Source organism: Anabrus simplex, chromosome 1 (assembly GCF_040414725.1).
Source record: "Anabrus simplex isolate iqAnaSimp1 chromosome 1, ASM4041472v1, whole genome shotgun sequence".
Lineage (NCBI taxonomy): Eukaryota > Metazoa > Arthropoda > Insecta > Orthoptera > Tettigoniidae > Anabrus > Anabrus simplex.
This window is the reverse complement of record NC_090265.1, coordinates 126,400,127-126,424,626: the sequence shown is the minus strand read 5'-3', so window position 1 is coordinate 126,424,626 and position 24,500 is coordinate 126,400,127. Positions and strand designations below refer to the sequence as shown.

The following is a 24,500-nucleotide window of genomic DNA, read 5'->3' as shown; positions in this document are numbered from 1 at the left end:
ATAAATAAATAAATAAATAAATAAATAAATAAATAAATAATAAATAAATAAATAAATTAATACTTTATTATAGACTGCAATGCCTTTTAGCATTCAATCTGCAAGCCATTGTGAATTAACTATGCATCTTCACAGCCCCCTATTTGCACAAAAGTACTATGGCCTTGTTTACTTCCAACCCTCATATCTTTAAACCATGAAAACAGAGTCTAACTATCTGCTTCAGCAACTCCTCCCACTCTTCAGTGTTTTCAGTTCCACTATTTATACTGACCTGTTGGGATCCTTTTCATTTTCGGTGTTTGTTCTGTAATTCTAGCCTTCTGCCACCGAGATTTAATTTTTGTCTCTTCCTTTTTACCGTCTTTATCTGGCTTTCTTCTTATCCTATATTCCCTACTTCAAGACTGAATATCTGCCAAAATGGCCCTCAATGACTGGTGAAACCCACCCTCCTGATGTAACTGTGATGTAGAAACAAGCTCATCAGTGCCTAAGAAAGATGTTGAAGAAATGGGATTAATGAGAAAAGAGCTAATCTACTTCAATCAATCAATCAATCAATCAATCAATCAATCAATCAATCAATCAATCAATCAATCAATCAATCAATCAATCAATCAATCAAATATCTGAATTTAGAGCTGTCATCCAGGTGGCAGATTCCCTATCAATTGTTTACCTAACTTTTTCTTAAACGTTTTCGAAGAACTTGATGAACAATTCCCTTGATAATTTATTTCAATCCCTTACTCCTTATCCTATAAATGCCCCAATTTGTTCTCTTGAATTCCACCTTGATCCTCATATTAATTAATGGATCATATACAAACACAGCCAGAGACTCTGTTCAGAGTGTCGGGTGGCGAGAAATGACTCAATCTGCTAAGAGGACCAACGACTTTTGAGCGGATGAGTTCTCTTAGGTGGGGCGAAGACCCCCCCAGTATAGGAAATGACACTGGAACCTATCAGCAGCGTCTATCCCCACATTAGGGGCAGCTGCAGAAGGCACCTGTACTCCATATTAGAAGCAGCCTCATCACCTGCTGGCAGCAGCTTTAAAATGCCTTTGGAGTGGCAAACCCATCGTAATAAAAGCCTAAAATGCAAGCAAATATGGTGTGGCCTTGGAAAAGGCTAAGTACGTCCTTTGTAGACGATGCACAGTTCTTCAGGTACTGGTGGAGCTGTGAGAAGGGTGACCAGTATCACAACATATCCAAATCGGGACAGTAAACATCCTAACCCTCACAGATAAGACCAAAGAACCTGAAGTAGATTAGCTCTTTTCTCATTAATCCCATTTCTTCAACATCTTCCTTAGACACTGATGAGCTTGTTTCTACTTCACAGTTACATCAGGAGGGTGGGTTTCACCAGTCATTGAGGGCCATTTTGGCAGATATTCAGTGGAGGAAAGGATGCTGTAAACAGAGCAGGAATGAGGAGGTAAAGATCAATGAAAGAATGATCATAGTAATGATACAGTTTGAGTCAGGAACAAGAGATCTCTTTCAAGCGTATACTCCACACACTGTATATACCGATATGAATGAAGCATATGTGCGTATGTACTAAATAGTACTTCTTCCATATTGCACCGAAGAACCTCATAAACCCAATTGTAAAATTGTGAATAATAATAATAATAATAATAATAATAATAATAATAATAATAATAATAATAATAATAATAATAATAATTGTACCGGGCGGTACACCTCTACGACGCAAGTTCAAATCTTGCGCCAATTGAAACTCCTCTACAGGAGAAACCCTGAACTGTAACAATTGAATCAACTCTCCTGTTTATCAGAAGATGTCACTGGGTGTTTTTGATTTGCTTTTGTTGATCAAGAAGTGTGGACATTCTCTAACAGAGGTCTCTACAAAAAAAAACTATGATAATGCACTCTGGTGCAAAGGTATGAACTTTCTTGGAGAAATTTTGTATTCATAAGTTTTGTCTTTACTAAATTTCGTTCTTTCATTTGGGGGTTGGCAATATTAAGCTTTCTTTCCGCCTGTTTTGAATTTAACCAATCCTAAATTTCTGTAATTAATTTCCCACCAATAAGGTGTTTCTTCATCGATTTGTGTGTAACTTTTGCTGTTAACCAATAAACGTTTGTGGGCGGGTCTTAATCATTCATGAAAGGTCTCGAATTTTCCGCGAGGGTATAAAAACTGCTGATTTTCTTGTCTCCGCGCCACTTCAATAACATCTAGCTTAGCGTGTGGATATGTAACAGGGGGCGGGAAGCGCCTCTTTCTTCGGGCAACAGATCTTCAACAAGGTAATGGCCATTTAACATCTTTTCTTGCTAGCTCAGCAGTTTAACTCGCGGGGAAGGTTTGAAACCTTTAATATGTAACCAACCTTTTTAAAATGTAAATCCCATTTCAGTCTATGTAAAAACTACAAATTTCTTTAACTGTAAATTGGGGATAGAGAGTGCTTTACCCTCTCGAGCTCCCCTTCATTTTGAAGTTGAGGTGACTACGTTTTCATAACTGAGTTTCTACTCTTCCTTAAAGTGTTAAAGTTTTTCCTATACAAGTCACCTCCCTAGCTTGGGATTAGCCCCTGTGTAATTGGCCTACCGCCACTTAGGTATTTTACAAGCGTTCATGTAGGAGTGCAAATCTCGCCTCCTTTCAGCTTGTTTTTGGGCCATTTATAATTAATCACATATTTCTCTTGTAAGGCCCTGTAGGTTGGGTACAAGATACCCCTGTTTCCTTGTAAGTGTGCCTTGAGGGCAGTCAGAAGTAAAGTTTGTTGTGACCTTTGATAGGCTTGTAAAATTGAGAGCGGGTCAGCTCTTTCTTGTATTTTGATGTGTGCCTCTAGGAGGTCTGACAGTGCTAGGTAGGAGCAAGTGCTCCATGTATTAGGGGATCTCTGCCCTTCACTTCCAAATTTGAGCTAGGAGCTCAGGATATGTAAAGTGAAGGGCTCGAAGCCCAAGAACTGTAAGTTTTACTAGAATTGTACTTCCTTAACTTGTTTCTCGACTACTTGGTACCTGTTATTCTGTTACTTGTTGATTTTGAAAAGAAAATATAACCTTAAAGTTTTAAAATCAATTTTTTGGATTTGTAGTTAGACCCATTCCAACCCGCACCTTCTTTCACCTCTGCTGATCCACCAAAACATGGTAATAATAATAATAATAATAATAATAATAATAATAATAATAATAATAATAATAACAATGTCTCTTTTTCCTACTTCCAGTTTCTTTTTGCTAGTGAGGCAAATGGAGGAGAATAATAGATATGGTAAGAGAAGCAAAGGGATACCAAGGCAGCAATAGTTAGACTCAGGTTTGAATGATTTAATGATAAGAGGTGTGGTACAAGACAAGGTCACAGAGCTAGTTGCAAACAGAGGATGGTGTAATGGTATTATACCAAAGACACTACACAGGAGCATTGAAGCTCTTAATCTCCAGAGACTTGCAGACTGAATGCTAAAAGGCGTACCAGTCTATTATTATTTTATTTTTTTTGCTAGTTGCTTTACGTCGCACTGACACAGACAGGTCTTATGGTGACGATGGGACAAGGAAGGGCTAGGAGTGGGAAGGAAGCGGCCGTGGCCTTAATTAAGGTACAGCCCCAGCATTTGCCTGGTGTGAAAATGGGAAACGATGGAAAACCATTTTCAGGGCTGCTGACAGTGGGGTTCGAACCTACTATCTCCCGAATACTGGATACTGGCCGCACTTTAGCGACTGCAGCTATCGAGCTCGGTAGTCTGTTATGAACATCGTGCTCACTCAGAAAGATCTTCGCTGAAAATGGGATAGGACTAGGAAGGAAGCACCCACGACCTTAATTAAAGTAGCCTACAGCTCCAGCATTTGAATGGTGTGGGAGGAAGAAACAAAAAACAAAAAAACAAACAAAAAAAAATCTTTCAGGTTCAAGTCCACCATCTCCCAAATGCAAACTTACAAATACGTAGCTCGTATTGCACAGCCAACTCACTCGGTTATTTTCAGTCGTCTGTGGGGCACATATAGTCGAACGGTATAACTTGTTCCGTTCTTCATCTGAATTGTAAGTAAACAATCCTGTCAAATATATTCTTTACCTCTTCCATGTGGTGAGCCTCTGTGGCTCAAGTGGCAGTGCACCGGCCTCTCACCGCTAGGTTCTGTGGTTTAAATCCCGGTCACTCGATGCGAGATTTGTGCTGGACAGGTTTTTCTTCGGGCACTCCGGTTTTCCCTGTAATCTTTCATTCCAATATAATTTCATTTCACCTGTCAGTTTATCATTGCCCCAGAAAAGTACAACAGGCTTTGGGAGCTGGCACAATTCCTATCCTCGCCACTAGATGGGGGCTTCATTCATTTCATTCCTGACCCGGTCGAATGACTGAAAACAGGCTGTGGATTTTCATTTTCACCTCTTTCATGTATTCCAGTATATCCTTCCTCAAGAATGATACCTACTCCATTTTTCGCTCAAGTCAGCAGCTATAATATTGACTATACTCCTCCTATGGAGTTCTTCCTCTTCTTCCCTTCTATGTGATCTCACTTATGTGAAGGATGGCTATCCCTTCTAACATGAACATTACTTTTTTTATAATTATAACTATTCCTACCTTGTACTGTTGCTTAGATTGGCCATTAGAAATCACTGATGTAGTTTGGCCACCATTGCGTTAAGTCTTTGCCGTCCTACATTAGGAATAATTTCAACACAGAGGAGGAATGGTGTACTGTAACATCCAAGGCCCACCAAAAGTTCCCCTGGTTCAGGCTTTTTTATTTTTTTTTAATTTAATAAATGCCTACTCGCAGCCCTGAACAACTAGGATGAACTTGTAGCGTTTCATTTATCACCAATTCATACCTCATTAATCACCTTTCCAGATCACATCTGACCTCGGTCAGAAATCTTTTGATCGAAAGATCAGACAATTAATGATGACGAGTCTTTTAATGAATAAATCCACCGGTGTGGACAAACAACAACAAGGATCTGCACAAAGACGCAACTCGGAATCGGTGGGGTGTCAAGTAGAAGACCTAGGAGAGTCGGAGCGCCTGGAAGCCCAACAGACAATTGACAGACAGCTGACAGACAATGGACAAATGCAACAATGTAAGAAGATACTTAAGTTCAACAAATCAGGAAAATTTTCATATTTTGAAACATTAAACATCAATTCACTAAGTAAGGTGGGCAAGTTGAAACATTTCACTGATGTGATGGACCAACATAGGATTTTAATAATGGTTTTACAAGAAACACAGACCAGGACCCAATTGAATCAGGAGGTTATCGTCTCTACAAAGGACCTCCAGGACAAAGAGTAATGAAGAATGTCCCCCAATTTGGTGTAGGTTTTCTTGTTCATAGTAGCATAATAGACTCAATTGAAGATTTTTCTTCAAACTCTTCGAAGATGGCACTTCTAACAGTTAAAGTAGGGAATAAAACTTATACTTCAATAAATGTCCATGCACCAACAAATGACAAAAACAATAAAGATATAGAAGGAGTTGAAAACTTTTGGGAAGAACTTGATTACATATTATCGAAGAGCCCTGATGAGCATACAAAAATCTTACTTGGAGATTTCAATGCTAAAATAGGTAGAGAAAAGAAGTATCGCACAGTTGTAGGAAAATGGCCAGTTCATAAATTAACGAACAAAAATGGCCAAAGATTAATTGAACTTTGTGCAGATCATAGACTCATTTTGGAAACCACCAGATTCATGAGGCGACCACATAAACTTATGACATGGAAATGCCCTAACGTAAAATTGGGAGAGTTTCAGATTGATCATGTTGCTATGGATAAAGATTATCATAAAGAAATTTATAACATCAGAGTCATCCATGGGGTAGACATTGACTCGGATCATTATATCTCAAAAATAAAAATCAACACCAAAAAGGAAACACAAACGCAATCATCACAAAGCAAGGAGAAATTATGATCCCAGTTACTTAATAAATAACAAAATATATTTAGAGATATCCAAAACACCTTTAAATGACAAATTAGAGACGATGATCAACAAGCTTAAAACCATAGCTGAAGAAATCGCTCCAATTAAAAGGAGAAAGAAACATGCGTGGTGGAACGGGGAATGTGACAAAGCAATTCAAGCAAGGCACAAGGCATGGTTAAATGATCAACAGAGGAAAACAGAAAAATCTCGAGAAGAACTAAATAATGCCAGAAGACAAACAGCTAAAGAAATTAGGATAATTAAAAGAAATTATCAAAAGGAAATGCTTAACACTATAGAGGAAACATTCAATCAGCATAAAACAAGAGACTATTACAAAACATTCAAGCAATATCAATCTAAGTTTACTCCTCCCACACTTATGTTAAGAAATAAAAATGGAAAAATGGCACACAATAATCAAGATAATGCTAACATCCTTGCAGAATACTTTAAAGAGTTACTTAATTGTGAAGATCCTGTGGAACATTTAGAATTTGACCCTAACCCAAAAAATAAAACTCCATTACAAAAGATTATACCACCAGTTTACAATGAAGTGAAAACAGCAATTAATGCACTTAAAAAGTACAAAGCAGCAGGAGAGAATCAAATAGTAGCAGAAATATGGAAGAATGCTAATGATCAGACTATTCAAAACCTACATAAATACATCATTGATATTTGGAACACGGAGAAGCTTCCCGAGGAATGGAATACAGTGATAATCCACCCGCTGCATAAGAAAGGTGATCGCTCCAATCCAAATAATTATCAGGGGATATCCTTGCTTGTTATTACATAGAAGATTTTATCCAAGATTATATACACAAGAATCCAAGAACAACTCGACCAAGAACTTGGAGAATATTAGGGTGGATTTCAACCAGGTAGAAGCTGTCCAGATCAAATCATTAGTTTAAAATGGATAATGAAGCACCAAAGAGTTCAAAGTAAGGGTCTAGTCATCACGTTTGTAGATTTTAAAAAAACCTACGATAGTATTCATCGTGAATCATTATTAAAAAGCCTTAAACCGAGCTCGATAGCTGCAGTCGCTTAAGTGCGGCCAGTATCCAGTATTCGGGAGATAGTAGGTTCGAACCCCACTGTCGGCAGCCCTGAAAATGGTTTTCCGTGGTTTCCCATTTTCACACCAGGCAAATGCTGGGGCTGTACCTTAATTAAGGCCACGGCCGCTTCCTTCCCACTCTTAGCCCTTCCCTGTTCCATCATCGCCATAAGACCTATCTGTGTCGGTGCGACGTAAAGCAACTAGCAAGGGAAAAAAAAAAAAAAAAAAAGCCTTAAAGAATTTGGCTTACACCAAAAACTTGTTAACCTCATTAGTATAACTTTTAAAAATACGAAGGCAAAAGTTAAATTTAGAGGTGAATTATCAGAATGATTCACTATAAGAACTGGACTTCAACAAGGAGACGGACTTTCACCATTGTTATTTAATTGTGCATTGGAGAAGGTTATGAGTGAACGGAACAAGAAATGCCAACCAACTATAAAGATCGGTAGAAATATTAAACTCAAATGCCTTGCTTTTGCGGACGATTTAGCATTACTTGCAAATACAACAGAAGAGGCTAAATTTCAAAATGAACAACTAGAAATTATAGCAAAAAAAAAAAAAAAATGGGATTACAAATTTCATTTGAAAAAACAGAAATGATGCTAACTTTTAAAGTTGATTTACCAGTTATTCAAATGAACAGTAATAAAGATATTAAAATTGCTCAGAAATTCAAATATCTTGGAGAAATAATAATATGGAACATAAATGAAAAAGAAGCAATAGAACACAGAACAACTAAATTTAAACAAGCACGAAGACTTACCTGGCCAACCTATAACAAAAAATCTCTTTTGATAAATGCTAAGCTGAAACACTATAATTCCATAGTTAAACCAGAGGCAAGGTATGCTAGTGAAACTTTATTCAAATTAAATGTAAAATCTACAACAGACAAATCACAGAAAACTGATAGAAGAATTCTTAAAACAATTATTAATAAAAAACACCAAGTTGATGGACAGTGGAGATTGTTGCATAACAACATTGTCTATCGTGAATGTGAATCAATAATATGTACAATGTGTAAGAGAAGAATTTCCTTTTTCTGTCACATATCAAGATTACCAGACACCAGGATATTGAAACAACTATTTGGTTACTTTTTGAAAAATAAAATCAATAATAATTGGTACAAAGAAGTTCAAGATGATCTGGAAGAATTGGGTATAACTCGGCAACAAATCAAAGACAGAAAAGAGAAAAGGATTTTGAAGAACAAAAGCATAAGCTTCAAACTAAAAACAGTTGAACGGAAACAATATACTATATCGGATACACAAAGGGCTTCCAGGTCGGAGAGGATGAGAAAGTTCTGGGAGAAGAAAAAGAAGAAATTAACTCAAATGTATTGATTTACGTGCTCCAATGTGGGCGTAAAATATGTAAATAAATTGCCGCTATCTGTTTGTGGCGTCGACCTCTAGAGATCTTTTGCCACTACTTGCACCATATGATATGAAACTGCGTGTAATTGTAATTGCGGAAGTGTATAGTGTTGAATGTGAGGAAAGGAACGTTAAGGACGACACAAACACCCAGTCCCCAGGCCAGGGATATTAATCACTTACAATTAAAAACCCATGACTCGGCCGGGAATCGAACCCAGGGCCGCCGGGTGACAGGCGGACGCGTTGCCCCCTACAACGCGGGGCCGGACTGGTTCAGGCTTAAAGAGAAAGGACTGGTCAAGACTGAACAGAATGACAGGACAGGACATGATACCAAGTTATACAAGTGGGGACTCGGTAGCTCTCTAGTATATGAGCAGACTATAGACCACATAGTTCAAGAAAGTATCAAGGAACTTCTTTAACACTACATCCTCTGCACTGGACTGACTTCAATCTCTAATAATAATGTCATTGGTATTACGTCTCACTAATTACTTTTATGGTTTTTGGAGACAACGAGGTGCTGGAATTTCACCCCATGGGAGTTCTTTTATTTGCATGTAAATTTACTGACACAGGGCTGATGAATCTGAACACCCTCAAACATTATTAGCCTGAGTCAGGATCGAACCTTCCAAAGTGGACTCAGAAAGACAGTGCCTTAACCGTCTGAACCACTCAGCCTGGCAACTTCAATTTCTAGATGTGAAATAATGATTGCTAAATTTTATGAGGGTTTTTCTTCATTGTTTTGTTTTCCTTCTTTTTGTAAATATTTTATTTTGTCAACTTTTCTGTAAATTACTAAATCTCAATACCAGTACATTATTGCTTTTTAACCTTATATTTGTTTTGGTTCTGTAAATTACCACAGTTTTTATTCAATACCTATGCATTACTATTGTTTCCTTGAAATAAATAACTTAAAAATATGGAAAAATCTGTTTCATTTCAAGAAATTAACTATGTAGAACACTCGCGTAAAGATATTTAGCACACACATCCAATTTAGGTTGTCTGACTAATCAGAGATTTAGTCAAGTCCAGTTAAAGATAACACAGGATATAAACATAAAATTACATTGAGAAAAGAAATGAAAAAGAACCAGTGACAAAGTCATATATAGACTTCTTCCTATCTTTTCATATATGACTAACACTGAGAGCAGTTTAAGCCCTACAGTACTGAATAACACTGTGCTACATGAAGGACTTAGAGACCAAATATCTGAACATAAACTCATTAGTTTGTCAAAATTATTTTTCACTCAAGTTGTACAAGCCAGAGAATTAAAATAATTTCCAATGCATAGCCAATGTACTCACAGCCCAGAAGTAGAGCCACAGTATACGTGATTACTGTATCCGGAGCTGATGACACAGTAAGTAATTCTCCACCTGAAGGTGTGTGCGTGTTCAAATAATCAACAGCATATTTGAACATAAAAGGGACCCCAACGTTAACCACCTTGGCAGCCGCCAGCAGCCCCACTGCAACACATACTCTTTTCCGAATGTCAGGGTCTTCCTAAAATGACAAACACATTTACATAGCCTTACAGAAGACTAGAAGACAACTACATTATAATACTAATATATCTTGAGCTTAAACAACAAATCTATATCATACTTGGCAGAAAGATATAGTACCAAAATGTATTATATCAATGTGTATTTGCATCCCTTTAACAATACTGAATATTATCTTAAACTCTGCTCATTAAAAATGATATTTTGAGGAATTCCCATCTTTAACTCTTTTTCTTGGGCATTAAACTTTATGTTAAGAAAAATAAAATAATATTGGTCATTATTGTTTGCATACAACTTAATCTTCTCTTAGTCAATGATGAATGATGCAAAATACAAACCCATAGGTAACTCAGCAACAAAGACGTCAACCTCACCTTAGGCCAGATATAAGCCATCATTCCACGCAGCATGTCCTTGCTTGTCACAGGCTTCCCCTCCAGTGGAATGCTCTCTCGGGACAGCGCTGAAGCACCAGGATGGAAACATTCTCGTGCTACTTGCACAGGCGGTATCTTGGGAACGAAGCCTGTTACAACCTTGTCTGCCTCACCCAGAGAACCTGATACTGGCAGGGCTCGCTTACGTTTTTCAGTGGTGGCATTCTGCAAGGAGGCGCCAGCTTGGTTAGCAACCACCTGGCACATTGGCATTGTTACTGTACATGCTCAAAATGTTAAAAACAGCTACAAATCATTTCATGCAGTTCTGCGACAGTGTCAGTGGGATGCTTTGTCATATTTAGGACAGTGTTCACAATGTTAAAAGAGATGACTTACTCATAAATACAGTATATATATATAATGGAGTTAAAGATCATAGGCTCCTTTAAAAAACTCCTCATTATGCAGTTACAAATATTTGCAACATGAGGAACAAATACATCTCAATACATAATTAGTATCACAACAGAAGTTAGTACAAAACATGTCCAAAGTACGAAATAAAGTGCTGCATCTAGAGGAGTCTTCTTGAAGGATACTAATGTAACAATTTTAGTCAAAAACCCTTTCCTCTTTAACAAACAGCAAAGGAAGCAATACATGAAATTTGATTTATTTATGCAAGTGACATATATTAGGAAGAAAGCTACACAAGCAGAAAGCACAGTATACATCAAATCTCGACATGTTCAAGTGAACTATATTGTGGACCAACCACTAGCTAAAAACACACTAAATTTACAAAGAAATATAAAACACTTGGCACTGAACAGGAGATAGGTCAGATGTTTACAATAATAGTAGTAGAAGTAGTAACAATCAATCAATCAATCAATCAATCAATCAATCAATCAATCAATCAATCAATCAATCAATCAATCAATCAATCAATCAATCAATCAATCAATCAATCAATCAATCAATCAATCAATCAATCAATCAATCAATCAATCAATCAATCAAATCATCTTTGATCTGCATTTAAAGCTGACTCCCACAAGACAGATTCCCTATTATTTGTGTACCTAGTCCTTTCTCTTAAATAATTTCAAAGAACTCGGGAAATTTATTGAATATTTCCCTTGATAAATTGTTCTAGTGCCAAATTCCTCTTCCTATAAATTGATATTTGCCCCAGTCTGTCCTCTTGAATTCCAACTTTATCTTCATATTATGATCTTTCCTACTTTTAAAAGCTCCACTCAAACTTTCTCGTCTACTAATGTCAACCCACGCATCTCTCCCCTGACAGCTCAAACATCCTGTTTGATTGAGCAGCTCACCACCTTACTCCAAAGTCTTCCCAGCTCAAAGTTACAAACACTCTTGTAATACTACTCTTTTCATGCAAATCATCCATCATCCTTTGGATCTTTTCCAGTTCTCCTAAAAAGTAATCCTGGTGTGGGTCCCACATACTGCAACCATACACTAATTGTGGTCTTACTAGAGACTTCTATACCCCTTCTTTTACATCCTTACTACAACCCCTAAATACCCTCATAACCAGGGAACGGATTTATATGTACTAATAATTATTGAAATATGTACATATATATTTAGTTATTTTTTTATTGAAATATGGAATTATATTTGGACTTAAAATTACATGTATAACATTCATTTCAATTTAATATCAAAGTTCAAAGAAGCTAAACAAAGTAGATGTACATGCAACATAATGTTGCATTTCTCATTTTAATATATTTGAAGAACACACAATCTTTTATTCTCCGTTACCAAAAGAATGGATTATAAAATGTTCTCTTAAGTACTAGAAAGTGAATCTTCTCCTATTATGTCTAAGGACAGATTTATATTTACTGAAACTGCGTTCAACATCGGAAGAGGTAATGGGGGCATAATTCAACTTCATAATATCTGCTGGGGTTAAATCCAATGTTAATTTTAAACTTAAATCTCCACACAGCACTGCAGCAAACTTTGTCATTGCAAGTTTTGGAGCCTTTTCAGTGTTTTTGTGATGCATAAAAAATTATGCTGAATGTAACATAAGTCATTTTTCACACTTGTATCGCAGACAACTGTTTTCGTGGCTTCAATTGAGGCTGCATCTTCAGAGTCCATGGCATGCAGAACGTTCTTAACACAGTCTATAAATTCAACATAATATTCAACCGCTTGCAGTCACATACCCCACCTAGTTAGAATCGGCTTAGGCGGCAATGGAATCTCTGGGTACATTTCTTTCAAAAGATTAACTCTTCTGTGAGCTTTGAGAAGAACATTTTTCACTGAGGAAATCAATAAATCTACTGCCTCTTACCACTTCTGCCACACGATGAAAGGCACGTGCTACACATGTTAAATGAGTCATCTTAGGATATACAACACATAATGCTTCTCCGGCTTTTATCATATAAGGTGCGACATTGTTAATAAAAAGCAATACTTTATTATACTTAACGCCCTATGGCCAGAGGATACTCATAGCCTCATTGAACCGTTTTGCTATAGTTTTGTTATCACACTTTTCTAGAACATCACAGGGTAAGAGAATCCATTTACAATAATCTTCGCTTAACAAACCAATGATTACGTTGCCAATTAGCCTGCCTTCTTTGTCTGTTGTCTCATCAATGGAAACCCAAATTAGACCATCTTTAATCTCTTGCCTTATCTTCCAAACCGTTTCATCGTATTTGGCTGAACAGTACGTTTTTCTGAACGTTGACTCCTCCGGGATGGATCATTTAGTATATTTCTCGAGGAATTCCCTGAAGCACTGATTATTCAGTTTGAAGAGAGGTATGTCAGCAGAGATGAGAGAATCAGTGATATTTCTTTTCTGACTGTGAATGCTGTGTCAAATTGCGGAGGTTCATTGGATGTGGATATTGCCAGCAGTCCTTTGTACAATCTATAATTTCCTGATTCAAAGTGATCTTGATCTCTATATTGAGTTTCTTGTAATGCTAGAATTTGAATGTCAAGTTTGTCCATTACATTTGTTAATTGCTTTGGTTTTCCAATTTTGAGTAATGTTCTGATATTTAAAGTTCCTATGAAGTGCTTGCATTTCATTTTGAGAGATTTGGGAAGCTCCGACACAATCTCGCATGATATTCACAATCCTACAGAATCCGATGACTGAGAAAACCTAGTGTTACACGTGATTAATCTCATAATGTGACCGTATTGAAGTTAGTATAATAAAATTTATATACAATTTTATTAGTAACCTCCTGTTCAATACAACATACTATTTACAAGTAGGGTATAATCATTACACCATATTAATTATGGGACATGTTTTGCTCAACATTGAGAGCATCAGCAGCTTTTAATACTCAGATATTAGGTCAGGGCCCTGAGCCAATTGAACCTAAGACAGTCTCTTCATATCTAAAGTCACTGATTGTATATAACTTTTATTAAAACCTAGGGCCTGGGGTAGAAACCTTGTTAGCTGTTTGTTCCACCATGCTAATCAGTTAAAGGTTATGGGGAGATCAACCATAGTCTATATCAAAAATACAACTAAGGTTTTGAGCCTTAGAGGTTGCCTCAAGATGTATTCTGGATGTTACTTGATTTTGGCAGTAATTTTCACAACCAGATGCCCTTGCTGATGTCAAACCCCCTTCTTTTTCCAGGCATGGGATCAGCAACAACAGTTAATGAGCTACTCAATCCACCCATTAATCAATACATTATATATACAAAAAACAAGTCTTATTACAGTACTAGTTTTAGCCCCACCATCTTCAGCTAAATATATAATTATATTCCTAAGTTCTAAAATGGCACAGTTCACTGTTATTTAATATCACTGTTGTTTTCTTAATACACCTTTTTGTATTAAAATAAGATTGTTAAATAGCTTGTTGTTCACTTGCTATAGACATATAAAATATAAGTGCTATCTTGAAATGATGTATAGAATAAAATTGTATTTGACAACCCACTTGCAGGTGTAATTGCAATACTATGTAGTTTGACTAAGAGGAACATCCTTAGTCCTTATGACGGTTATTGTGGTTTGTTGAAATGTGAATTGGACAATTGTTATATCTACTGTGATTGAGGTGGCAGTTGCAAACTAGATGTCTGAAAAAGAAAAAAATGGTGCTGAAGAAAGACTTGTTGAATGTGAAGGGAGTGAATGTTGATTTTATAACTTACTCCCTCGAGTCCTTGTGGGGTGGCTTCCAGCGGCCTTGCTAGCAGTGCAGTGCATGCCGTCTTTCACTAGTGACAAACTATTGCTTGGAGTACAGGAGCGGAGGAAGGTGGGGAAAGATCGGGGGGGGGGGCTATAGGCGGAAGAGTATATAACTTGTGTGTAAGAGCGTGAGTGAGTTATACACAATCAGTTACGCTTCACACACTGCTGTGCAAGGTGAGTAACCTTCACTTTGTTTTTCTTCCCTCCCCTTTTCTTCCTGAATTCCTTGTGCTAACTTTGGCTTTTTCTTACAGTTTATTAGGTCCAATTGCTCCACAATGAACTGATATTTCAATCTTCTCACAATTATTCAACCACCACATTCAGTGCTTGCATTCAGTTTCTTAGAATTCTACTGGAAGTTTATTCAATAATATGGTTTATTCATTTACATCAAGCACATGAATTATTCTCCTCACTTTAATATCAGCAAAGCCATTTTACTATCAGAACTCAAATGAAAAACTTTCAACACCAAAGTGTCATATTTTACTCCAACGCCATACATTTGCCAACAATTTGAAATAGTGTATAATTGAACAGCACCAAAACATAGGCCATACTATCAATAGAATTTACCAGAAAGACTCACTTTTAGACTATTAGTACTTAGATACATATTTATAAAGCAAATTCTGAAGCATTTATTTTATGAACCTTCATCACAATTGTGCTCATTTTATTCAGTGCTACACAAAAACAATACTTTTAGAACTCACATAAGAGATATACCTTTAGAACCATAGTACTTGGTTCCAGATGTAGCCATTTTACAACAGCATACTAGTTTATACATACATACATTATCATTATAGACTGTTATGCCTTTCAGCGTTCAGTCTGCAAGCGTCTGTGAATTTACTAAACGTCGCCACAATCCTCGATTTGCAACTAGTGCTGTGGCCTCATTTAGTTCTATACCTCTTATCTTTAAATCGTTAGAAACCGAGTCTAACCATCGTCATCTTGGTCTACCTCTACTTCTCTTACCCTCCATAGCAGAGTCCATTATTCTCCTAGGTAACCTATCCTCCTTCATTCGCCTCACATGAACCCACCACTGAAGCCGGTTTATGCGTACAGCTTCATCCATCGAGTTCATTCCTACATTAGCCTTTATCTCCTCATTCCAAGTACCATCCTGCCATTGTTCCCATCTGTTTGTACCAGCAATCATTCTTGCTACTTTCATGTCTGTTACTTCTAACTTATGAATAAGATATCCTGAGTCCACCCAGCTTTCACTCCTATAAAGCAAAGTTGGTCTGAAAACTGACCAATGTAAAGATAGTTTTGTCTGGGAGCTCACTTCCTTCTTACAGGATACTGTTGATCGGAACTGCGAGCTCACTGCGTTAGCTTTACGACACCTTGATTCAATCTCACTACCATCCTAGGAGAACACACAACCTAAATACTTGAAATTATCAACCTGTTCTAGCTTTGTATTACCAATCTGACATTCAGTTCTGTTGAATTTCTTACCTACTGACATCAATTTAGTCTTTGAGAGGCTAATTTTCATACCATACTCATTGCACCTATTTTCAACTTCCAAGATATAAGACTGCAGGTTTTCAGCACAATCTGCCATTAAGACCAACTCGTCAGCATAGGTCAGACTGCTTACTACATTTCCACCAACTGAATCCCTTCCTGCCATTTTATACCTTTCAGCAGATGATCCATGTAAACTACAAACAGCAAAGGTGAAAGATTACAGCCTTGTCTAACCCCTGTAAGTACACTGAACCAAGAACTCATTCTACCATCAATTCTCACTGAAGCCCAATTGTCAACATAAATGCCTTTGATTGATTTTAATAATCTACCTTTAATTCCATACTCCCCCAGTATGGCGAACATCTTTTCCCTCGGTACCCTGTCGTATGCTTTCTCTAGATCTACGAAACATAAACACAACTGCCTATTCCTCTCGTAGCATTTTTCAATTACCTGGCGCATACTGAAAATCTGATCCTGACAGCCTCTCTGTGGTCTGAAACCACACTGGTTTCCATTTAACTTCCTCTCAACGACTGATCGCACCCTCCCTTCCAAGTAGCCAGTGAATACTTTGCCTGGTATACTAATCAACGAGATACCTCGATAGCTGTTGCAATCCTTCCTGTTCCCTTGCTTATAGATAGGTGCAATTACTGCTTTTGTCCAATCTGAAGGTACCTTACCAACACTCCATGCTAATTTCACTACTCTATAAAGCCATTTCATCCCTGCCTTCCCACTATACTTCACCATCTCAGGTCTAATTTCATCTATTTCTGCTGCCTTATGACAATGGAGTTTATTGACCATCCTTTCCACTTCCTCAAGCATAATTTCACCAACATCATTTTCCTCCTCCCCATGAGCTTGGCTGTTCCCAACACCACCAGGATGATTTCCTTTTACATTAAGAAGATGTTCAAAATATTCCCTCCACCTCTCCAGTGATTCCCTGGGATCTATTATGAGTTCACCTGAATTACTCAAAACACTGTTCATTTCCTTTTTCCCTCCCTAAGATTCTTTATTATTGGCCAGAAAGGTTTCCCTGCTGCTTGACCTAGCCTTTCCAGGTTGTTACCAAAATCTTCCCATGACTTCTTTTTGGATTCAACAACTAGTTGTTTCGCTCTGTTTCTTTCATCTACGTACCAATCCCTGTCTGCCTCGGCCCTTGTTTGGAGCCATTTCTGATAAGCCTTCTTTTTTACTTTTACAAGCTGCTCTCACGTCATCATTCCACCAAGATGTTCACCTTTTCCCATCTTTACACACAGTTGTTCCTAGGCATTCCCTTGCTGTTTCTACTACAGAATCCCTGTATGCCACCCATTCACTTTCTGAACCTGCTTACTGTCTACTGTTCGAAACTTCTCACTAATCATATCCATGCACTTCTGTCTAATTTCTTCGTTCTGGAGATTTTCTACCCTTATTAGTTTATAACTGTTTTATTATCTTTGTATTTCTTCACCATTAACTTTTAAGCTGGATAATGTAATATTTATTATTTTAACTAAAATGTATTGTTTTAGGATACTTTGACTAAATTGTGTAATTGAATATTTACGGCTGATGATGACCCCAAGTAGGGTCAAAACTAGTACCAAACTTTATAATGTAATGTAAATAAACTGCATTGCAAAAAAGCTTACTGTATTGATAGGTGGAAAATTTTTTACCTGAATAAATCATTTGTAATGTCAGTTCAATACAGACCAACCAAAATGAAATATATAACCCTTAACAGGCAGGGGATACCAAAAATGTATTCTTTGCCCGAGTCCCCCACCCACAGGGATGTGTGTTTGGTCCGTGAGAGCTATTTTATTTCGCTCAAGTCCGCCGGCAAGCTGGATTAGGACCCCCCTATCCGCCATCTGGGATGCGCTACGTGGGAGTATCACCTCTCCCCCTGCTACACCAGCACAGTAGGTACGTGGAACCTCAAAAAACACTATACAACAAATCACTGGCAGAAATATGAAAAAAAAAAAACACTCCCATGATTCTCATAAAGTACTGGTTGAGCAGCTCAAGAAATAAACATACTCAACCAAAAAAAAAAAAAAAATGTTCCGTGATGTGACAAAAACTACTGGAATTAGATGATTTGGCTTCCTATGTGTATGGTCAGATATAAGCTCGCCAAGGCTAAACAGCCATTCATGGGTGGTGAGATCATGAAACAATGTTCTCTAAGAATGGCAGAGGCTGCCAAGGAAGGTAAAGTGGTAAGGGAATTCCAGGCTATATCTCTTTTGAAACAAACTGTGATAAGATTAATTAATGTCATTGGCTCTTTACTTCCCACTAACTCCTTTTATAGTTTTCGGAGACACCAAGGTGCCGGAATTTATCCCCGCAGGAGTTCTTTTACGTGCCAGTAAATCTACTGACACAAAGCTGATATATTTGAGCACCTTCAAATACCAAGGGACTGAGCCACGATGGAACCTACCAAGTTGGGTTCAGAAGGCCAGTGCCTCAACCGTCTGAGCCACTCAGCCCGGCACTGTGACAAGAAGGATAGAAGACATTAGTATTAATTTGTCTACTAACCTGAAATCAGTGATTGATGACCGTCCATATTTTCCAGCAGCTATAGATGAAAGTAGTGGGCATAATAGCCTGTCAGCTGCTGGATTTTATAACACTGATTTATGGCAACTTTACCTTCAAAGAAGATTTGCTAAAAGTGTGCACTTAGCTTGGGACAAGAAAAGGAGAGGCAGCAGTTCAGACGGCAGTGGAAGAGGATGGTGGATTTGATAAACTGACTAATGGTGCTAAGCCAATGGTTGCCAGTATCAATGCACTGTGGGTACATTCCTGCTCTTTCTGCAGTATCACAGAAAGAACATCCACCTTCTCATAGCCCTATTGCATGGCCTCGTGTAAATTCAGTAATCTGCTGATACAGCCTTCTGTCTCCTTATAGGCATGTTTGACTCACACCTACCTCACATTGTGCATTTAAAGCAAACTTGCTTTGTAAGATCATAGTGGCACTACCAGCACCACTCTTTGTTGACTAGTAAGCAAATATGACAAGATGTCTTCTTTCAGATGTGCAGACATGGTTCCCAAATTTCATTTATCTAGCACAACTCATTCTTGGTCTTGAGATTTTATTTTCCACTAGTGTACATATGTGAGGTTACCTTTTCTGCCGTGAAAAATATCAAGTCCAAGACGAGAAACTGTACGACATTCTATATTGTCACACATACAGTAAGAGTTGCAACATCCAAGATGGAAGAAGACTTCAAATCTGTATTATAAAATTCTGAAAAAATCACAAAGTTTGCATAAAAGGAAGTGGTGGTGATGTCTGTTGTTTAAAGGGGTCTAACAGGTAGGTCATCAGCTCCTTATGGTACGAGGTGCAACAAAATCAAACAATAATTAAAAGTTAAAATGTATCCACTGACTTGAATCTAAATCAAGAGATGATGAAAAAGTGACCATGAATCCAAAACAATCAGTGGATCCAATTTACAATGCCACATTTTCTGAGATGATGTTTGTTGTCCAAAGGGGTCTAAAATCCAGGTCACCGGTCCCTCATAATTGTACTAATCACTGGTAAAGCAGAACCATGGTGTTCCTCCTACAGTGATGCTAATCACAGGTTACATAGGCTCGTGGTGTTCCTCGCATGGTGGGACTAATCACAGGTAATGTAGACCCATGGTATGTCACACATAATGGCACCACTCACAGGTGACACAGACCCATGGTGTTCCTCACATAAGGGTACTACTCACTTAGTGGAATTAATTACCGGTGCCAGTATTCTCATGGTGTTCCTCATAAAGTGGAACTAATCACAGACCAAGTATACTCATGGTGTTGCTCACACAGTAGTACTAATAATAGGAAATATAAACACACAGTGTATCACACATTATGGTACCAACCCCACAGGTCACACAGACCTATGAGGTTCCTCACATAAAGGCACTACTCACAGACAACACAGATCCATGGTGATCCACACATAGTGGTACTAATCATGGGCAATGCACAATCCCATGGTGTTCCTCGTAGTGGTACCAATCACAGGCAACGCAGACCCATGGTTCTCCTCATATATAGGTACTACTTATAGGTAATGCAGACCCTTTCTGAATACAGGGAAACCAGCACAATTTAGCACGGTGCACAGCAGCTCCTCCTGCACGGACGCTGCGTGCCCATTCCCCCGCCTCTGTGAAATGCACACGATTGTACTAATCACAGACAATGGCCACACCAATGGTGTTCCTAACAATGTTACTAATCGCAAGTAATGTCGACCCATGGTGTTCCACACTTAATAGTACTAATCACAAGTAATATCATGGTTCCAATTCAATCATCCCTTGCTCGACCCCTTTAGTCCCCTCTTACGACAGGCAGGGGATACCATGGGTGCATTCTTAATCTGCATCCCCCACCCACAGGGGCGATATAACAGAAATGGATTGTCTTAAGCCTTTATACAATAAATATTACCTGTAAGTTTTCAACATACATAAATCTTGTATTTTTTTTAAAATGTTTAATTTATAGTTCTGAAACTATCACACTGAATTTGGATACAATGGGACTTCTGGCCTGCTGACATGTTTCTTTAAGTAATGTAGCCCATAGTTTACAATGATCAGCCAGAACATTATGACCACCTAGCTACTATCGATATAAACCCGTCCAGGTGATAGCAGCGTCACATGACGAGGAAAGACTGCTAGTCACAGACACATGCACGGTGGATGTAGTATCAGTGAGCGTGCTGTCCGTGTGTAAAATGGGGAAGGCGCGCAACCGACCTGAGTTTGACCAAGGGCAGATTGTGATGGCCCAGAGGCTCGGCACGAGCATTTCGAAAACTGCGCGACTTGTCGAGTGTTCGAGGAGCGCTGTGGCGACTGTCTGCAACAAGTGATGAAACCACATCTAAACGTTGAGGGGTTGGGCGGCTACCACTCGTTACAGATTGCAGACATCATAGGCTGGGCAGACTGGTAAAACAGGACAGGTGGCAAGCTGTGGTGAAACTAATATCAGACTTTAATGCCGGGCAGAGTACAAGTGGGTCTGAATACACAGTGCACCGAACACTGCTAAAAATGAACCTTCGCAGCCGATGACCCATGCATGTGTCAACGTTAACACCACGACATCGGCAACTATGACTGAAATGGGCACGTGACCATCGTCACTGGAGGTTGGCACAGTGCCAGAGCATTGCTGGTCTGATAAATCATGATACCTTCTTCATCATGCCGCTGGGAGGGTGCGAATCCATCTTCTTCCAGGGGAACAGCTCCTCGACACCTGTACTGCAGGATGGAGACAAGGTGGCGGCAGTTCAATTATGTTCTGGAGAACATTCATGTGGGCATCCGTGGGTCCAGTGGAGCTCGTGCAAGGCACCATGGTGGCCAAGAAATATTGTACACTGGTTGCAGACCATGTACATCCATTGATGATGATGACGATCATGTTTCCCAACGGCAATGGCATTTTTCAACTAGATAATGCGCCGTGTCACACTCCTGTGTGATGGAGTGGTCTGAGGAACACAGTGACAAGTGACTCGACAGTGACTCGATCAAACACATCTGGGATGTAATTGAACATGGCGCCAGAGGTCATCGCCCCCCCTCCCTGGAAGTTATGGGAATTAGGTGACTTGTGTGTGCAGATGTGGCGCCAACTCCCTTCAACGACCTACCAAGGCCTCATTGCTTCCATACCAAGATGCGTCGCCACTGTTATCTGTGCCAAAGGTGGACATACTGGCTATTAGGTAGGTGGTCATAATGTTCTAGCTGATCAGTGTATATGAAGTTGGCCACCCCTGATCTATAGCAAAGGAAATGCACAAATTAATATTTCTGTTAGATCAGAACTGTGTATATAAAACCTATTTAACAACACTACCACAAATGTAAATTACTCATATACAGCAGTTGCAAGTATTATGCAGCATATTAATTATTAACGAGTATACACCATAAGTGAGCTGTGTATTTTTAATCACTAGGTTTGTATAACAAATAAATAAGGTAAATGAATGTATTATACTATTTTGAATGCTGTATTCATTAATTTAGGACTGAAGTTTAGTCTTACAGAGTTCAGAGTACAATTGTCACTCACAAACCTTCAAAATTGTACTCTGCATAGTCTGAAGAGTGATTGTCAGCATTTTTCTAAATTAAGAAGTGAATGCAAGTCCAAATCCAAATCTCGGTATACAAACTATATCTCCAACTGTGAACAAAGTATTTGTATCTAAGTTCAGAAAGGTTAAGTAAGAATATTCCTTCATAACTGCATCTTAATGAAGTTACTGCAGATACTGGTGAGAACGTTTTCAATCTTTTTCTCAACACTTTCCATCTGTTTTTTTCTAATAATAATAATAATAATAATAATAATAATAATAATAATAATAACAACAACAACAACAATAATAATAAGGCATACGATTATATGCGATTTCAATGTGAGAGTTGGGAATAGAACTGAAGGATACAAAAGGGTGGTTGGTAAATGTGGGGAAGATATGGAAGCTAATAGGAATGGGAAGCGTTTGCTGGACTTCTGTGCTAGTATGGGTTTAGCTGTTACAAATACATTCTTCAAGCATAAGGCTATTCACCGCTACACATGGGAGGCTAGGGGTACCAGATCCATAATAGACAATAACTTAACAGACTTTGAATTCAGGAAATCTGTTAGGAATGTACGAGTTTTTCGCGGATTCTTCGATGATACAGACCACTATCTGATCTGCAGTGAACTAAGTATCTCTAGGCCTAGGGTAAAGAAAGTGAAATCTGTCTGCAAACGAATAAGGGTACAAAATCTCCAGGACAAGGAAATTAGACAGAAGTACATGGATATGATCAGTGAGAAGTTTTGAACAGTAGACAGTAAGCAGGTTCAGGATATAGAAAGTGAATGGGTGGCATACAGGGATGCTGTAGTAGAAACAGCAAGGGAATGCCTAGGAACAAATGTGTGTAAAGATGGGAAAAGGTGAACATCTTGGTGGAATGATGAAGTGAGAGCAGCCTGTAAACGTAAAAAGAAGGCTTATCAGAAATGGCTCGAAACAAGGGCCGAGGCAGACAGGGATTGGTACGTAGATGAAAAAAACAGAGCGAAACAACTAGTTGTTGAATGCAAAAAGAAGTCATGGGAAGATTTTGGTAATAACCTGGAAAGGCTAGGTCAAGCAGCAGGGAAACCTTTCTGGACAGTAATAAAGAATCTTAGGAAGGGAGGGAAAAAGGAAATGAACAGTGTTTTGAGTAATTCAGGTGAACTCATAATAGATCCCAGGGAATCACTGGAGAGGTGGAGGGAATATTTTGAACATCTTCTCAATGTAAAAGGAAATCATCATGGTGGTGTTGGGAACAGCCAAGCTCATGGGGAGGAGGAAAATGATGTTGGTGAAATTATGCTTGAGGAAGTGGAAAGGATGGTCAATAAACTCCATTGTCATAAGGCAGCAGGAATAGATGAAATTAGACCTGAAATGGTGAAGTATAGTGGGAAGGCAGGGATAAAATGGCTTCATAGAGTAGTGAAATTAGCGTGGAGTGTTGGTAAGGTACCTTCAGATTGGACAAAAGCAGTAATTGCACTTGTCTATAAGCAAGGGAACAGGAAGGATTGCAACAGCTATCGAGGTATCTCATTGATTAGTATACCAGGCAAAGTATTCACTGGCATCTTGGAAGGGAGGGTGCAATCAGTCGTTGAGAGGAAGTTGGATGAAAACCAGTGTGATTTCAGACCACAGAGAGGCTGTCAAGGATCAGATTTTCAGTATGCGCCAGGTAATTGAAAAATGCTACGAGAGGAATAGGCAGTTGTGTTTATGTTTCGTAGATCTAGAGAAGGCATATGACAGGGTACCGAGGGAAAAGATGTTCGCCATACTGGGGGACTATGGAATTAAAGGTAGATTATTAAAATCAATCAAAGGCATTTATGTTGACAATTGGGCTTCAGTGAGAATTGATGGTCGAATGAGTTCTTGGTTCATGGTACTTACAGGAGTTAGACAAGGCTGTAATCTTTCACCTTTGCTGTTCGTAGTTTACATGGATCATCTGCTGTAAGGTATAAAATGGCAGGGAGGGATTCAGTTAGCTGGAAATGTAGTGAGCAGTTTGGCCTATGCTGACAACTTGGTCTTAATGGCAGACTGTGCCGAAAGCCTGCAGTCTAATATCTTGCAACTTGAAAATAGGTGCAATGAGTATGGTATGAAAATTAGCCTCTCGAAGACTAAATTGATGTCAGTAGGTAAGAAATTCAACAGAACTGAATGTTAGATTGGCGATACAAAACTAGAACA

General features: G+C 38.5%; 1 protein-coding gene across 2 annotated transcripts in view; it reads right to left on the bottom strand.

The window, feature by feature from the left end:
• The window catches only part of ABCB7 (ATP binding cassette subfamily B member 7), a 181,247-nt gene that overhangs the window by 120,931 nt on the left and 35,816 nt on the right, over positions 1-24,500 (bottom strand). The window contains exons 2-3 of one of the 2 annotated variants that reach the window (XM_067156839.2): positions 10,372-10,632; positions 9,791-9,992 (exon numbers count right to left, since the gene is read on the bottom strand). In XM_067156839.2, the coding sequence (XP_067012940.2) occupies positions 9,791-9,992; positions 10,372-10,632 (463 nt within the window). The remainder of the gene's footprint in view (positions 1-9,790; positions 9,993-10,371; positions 10,633-24,500) is intronic. The other variant, XM_067156840.2, reaches the window with a different exon arrangement.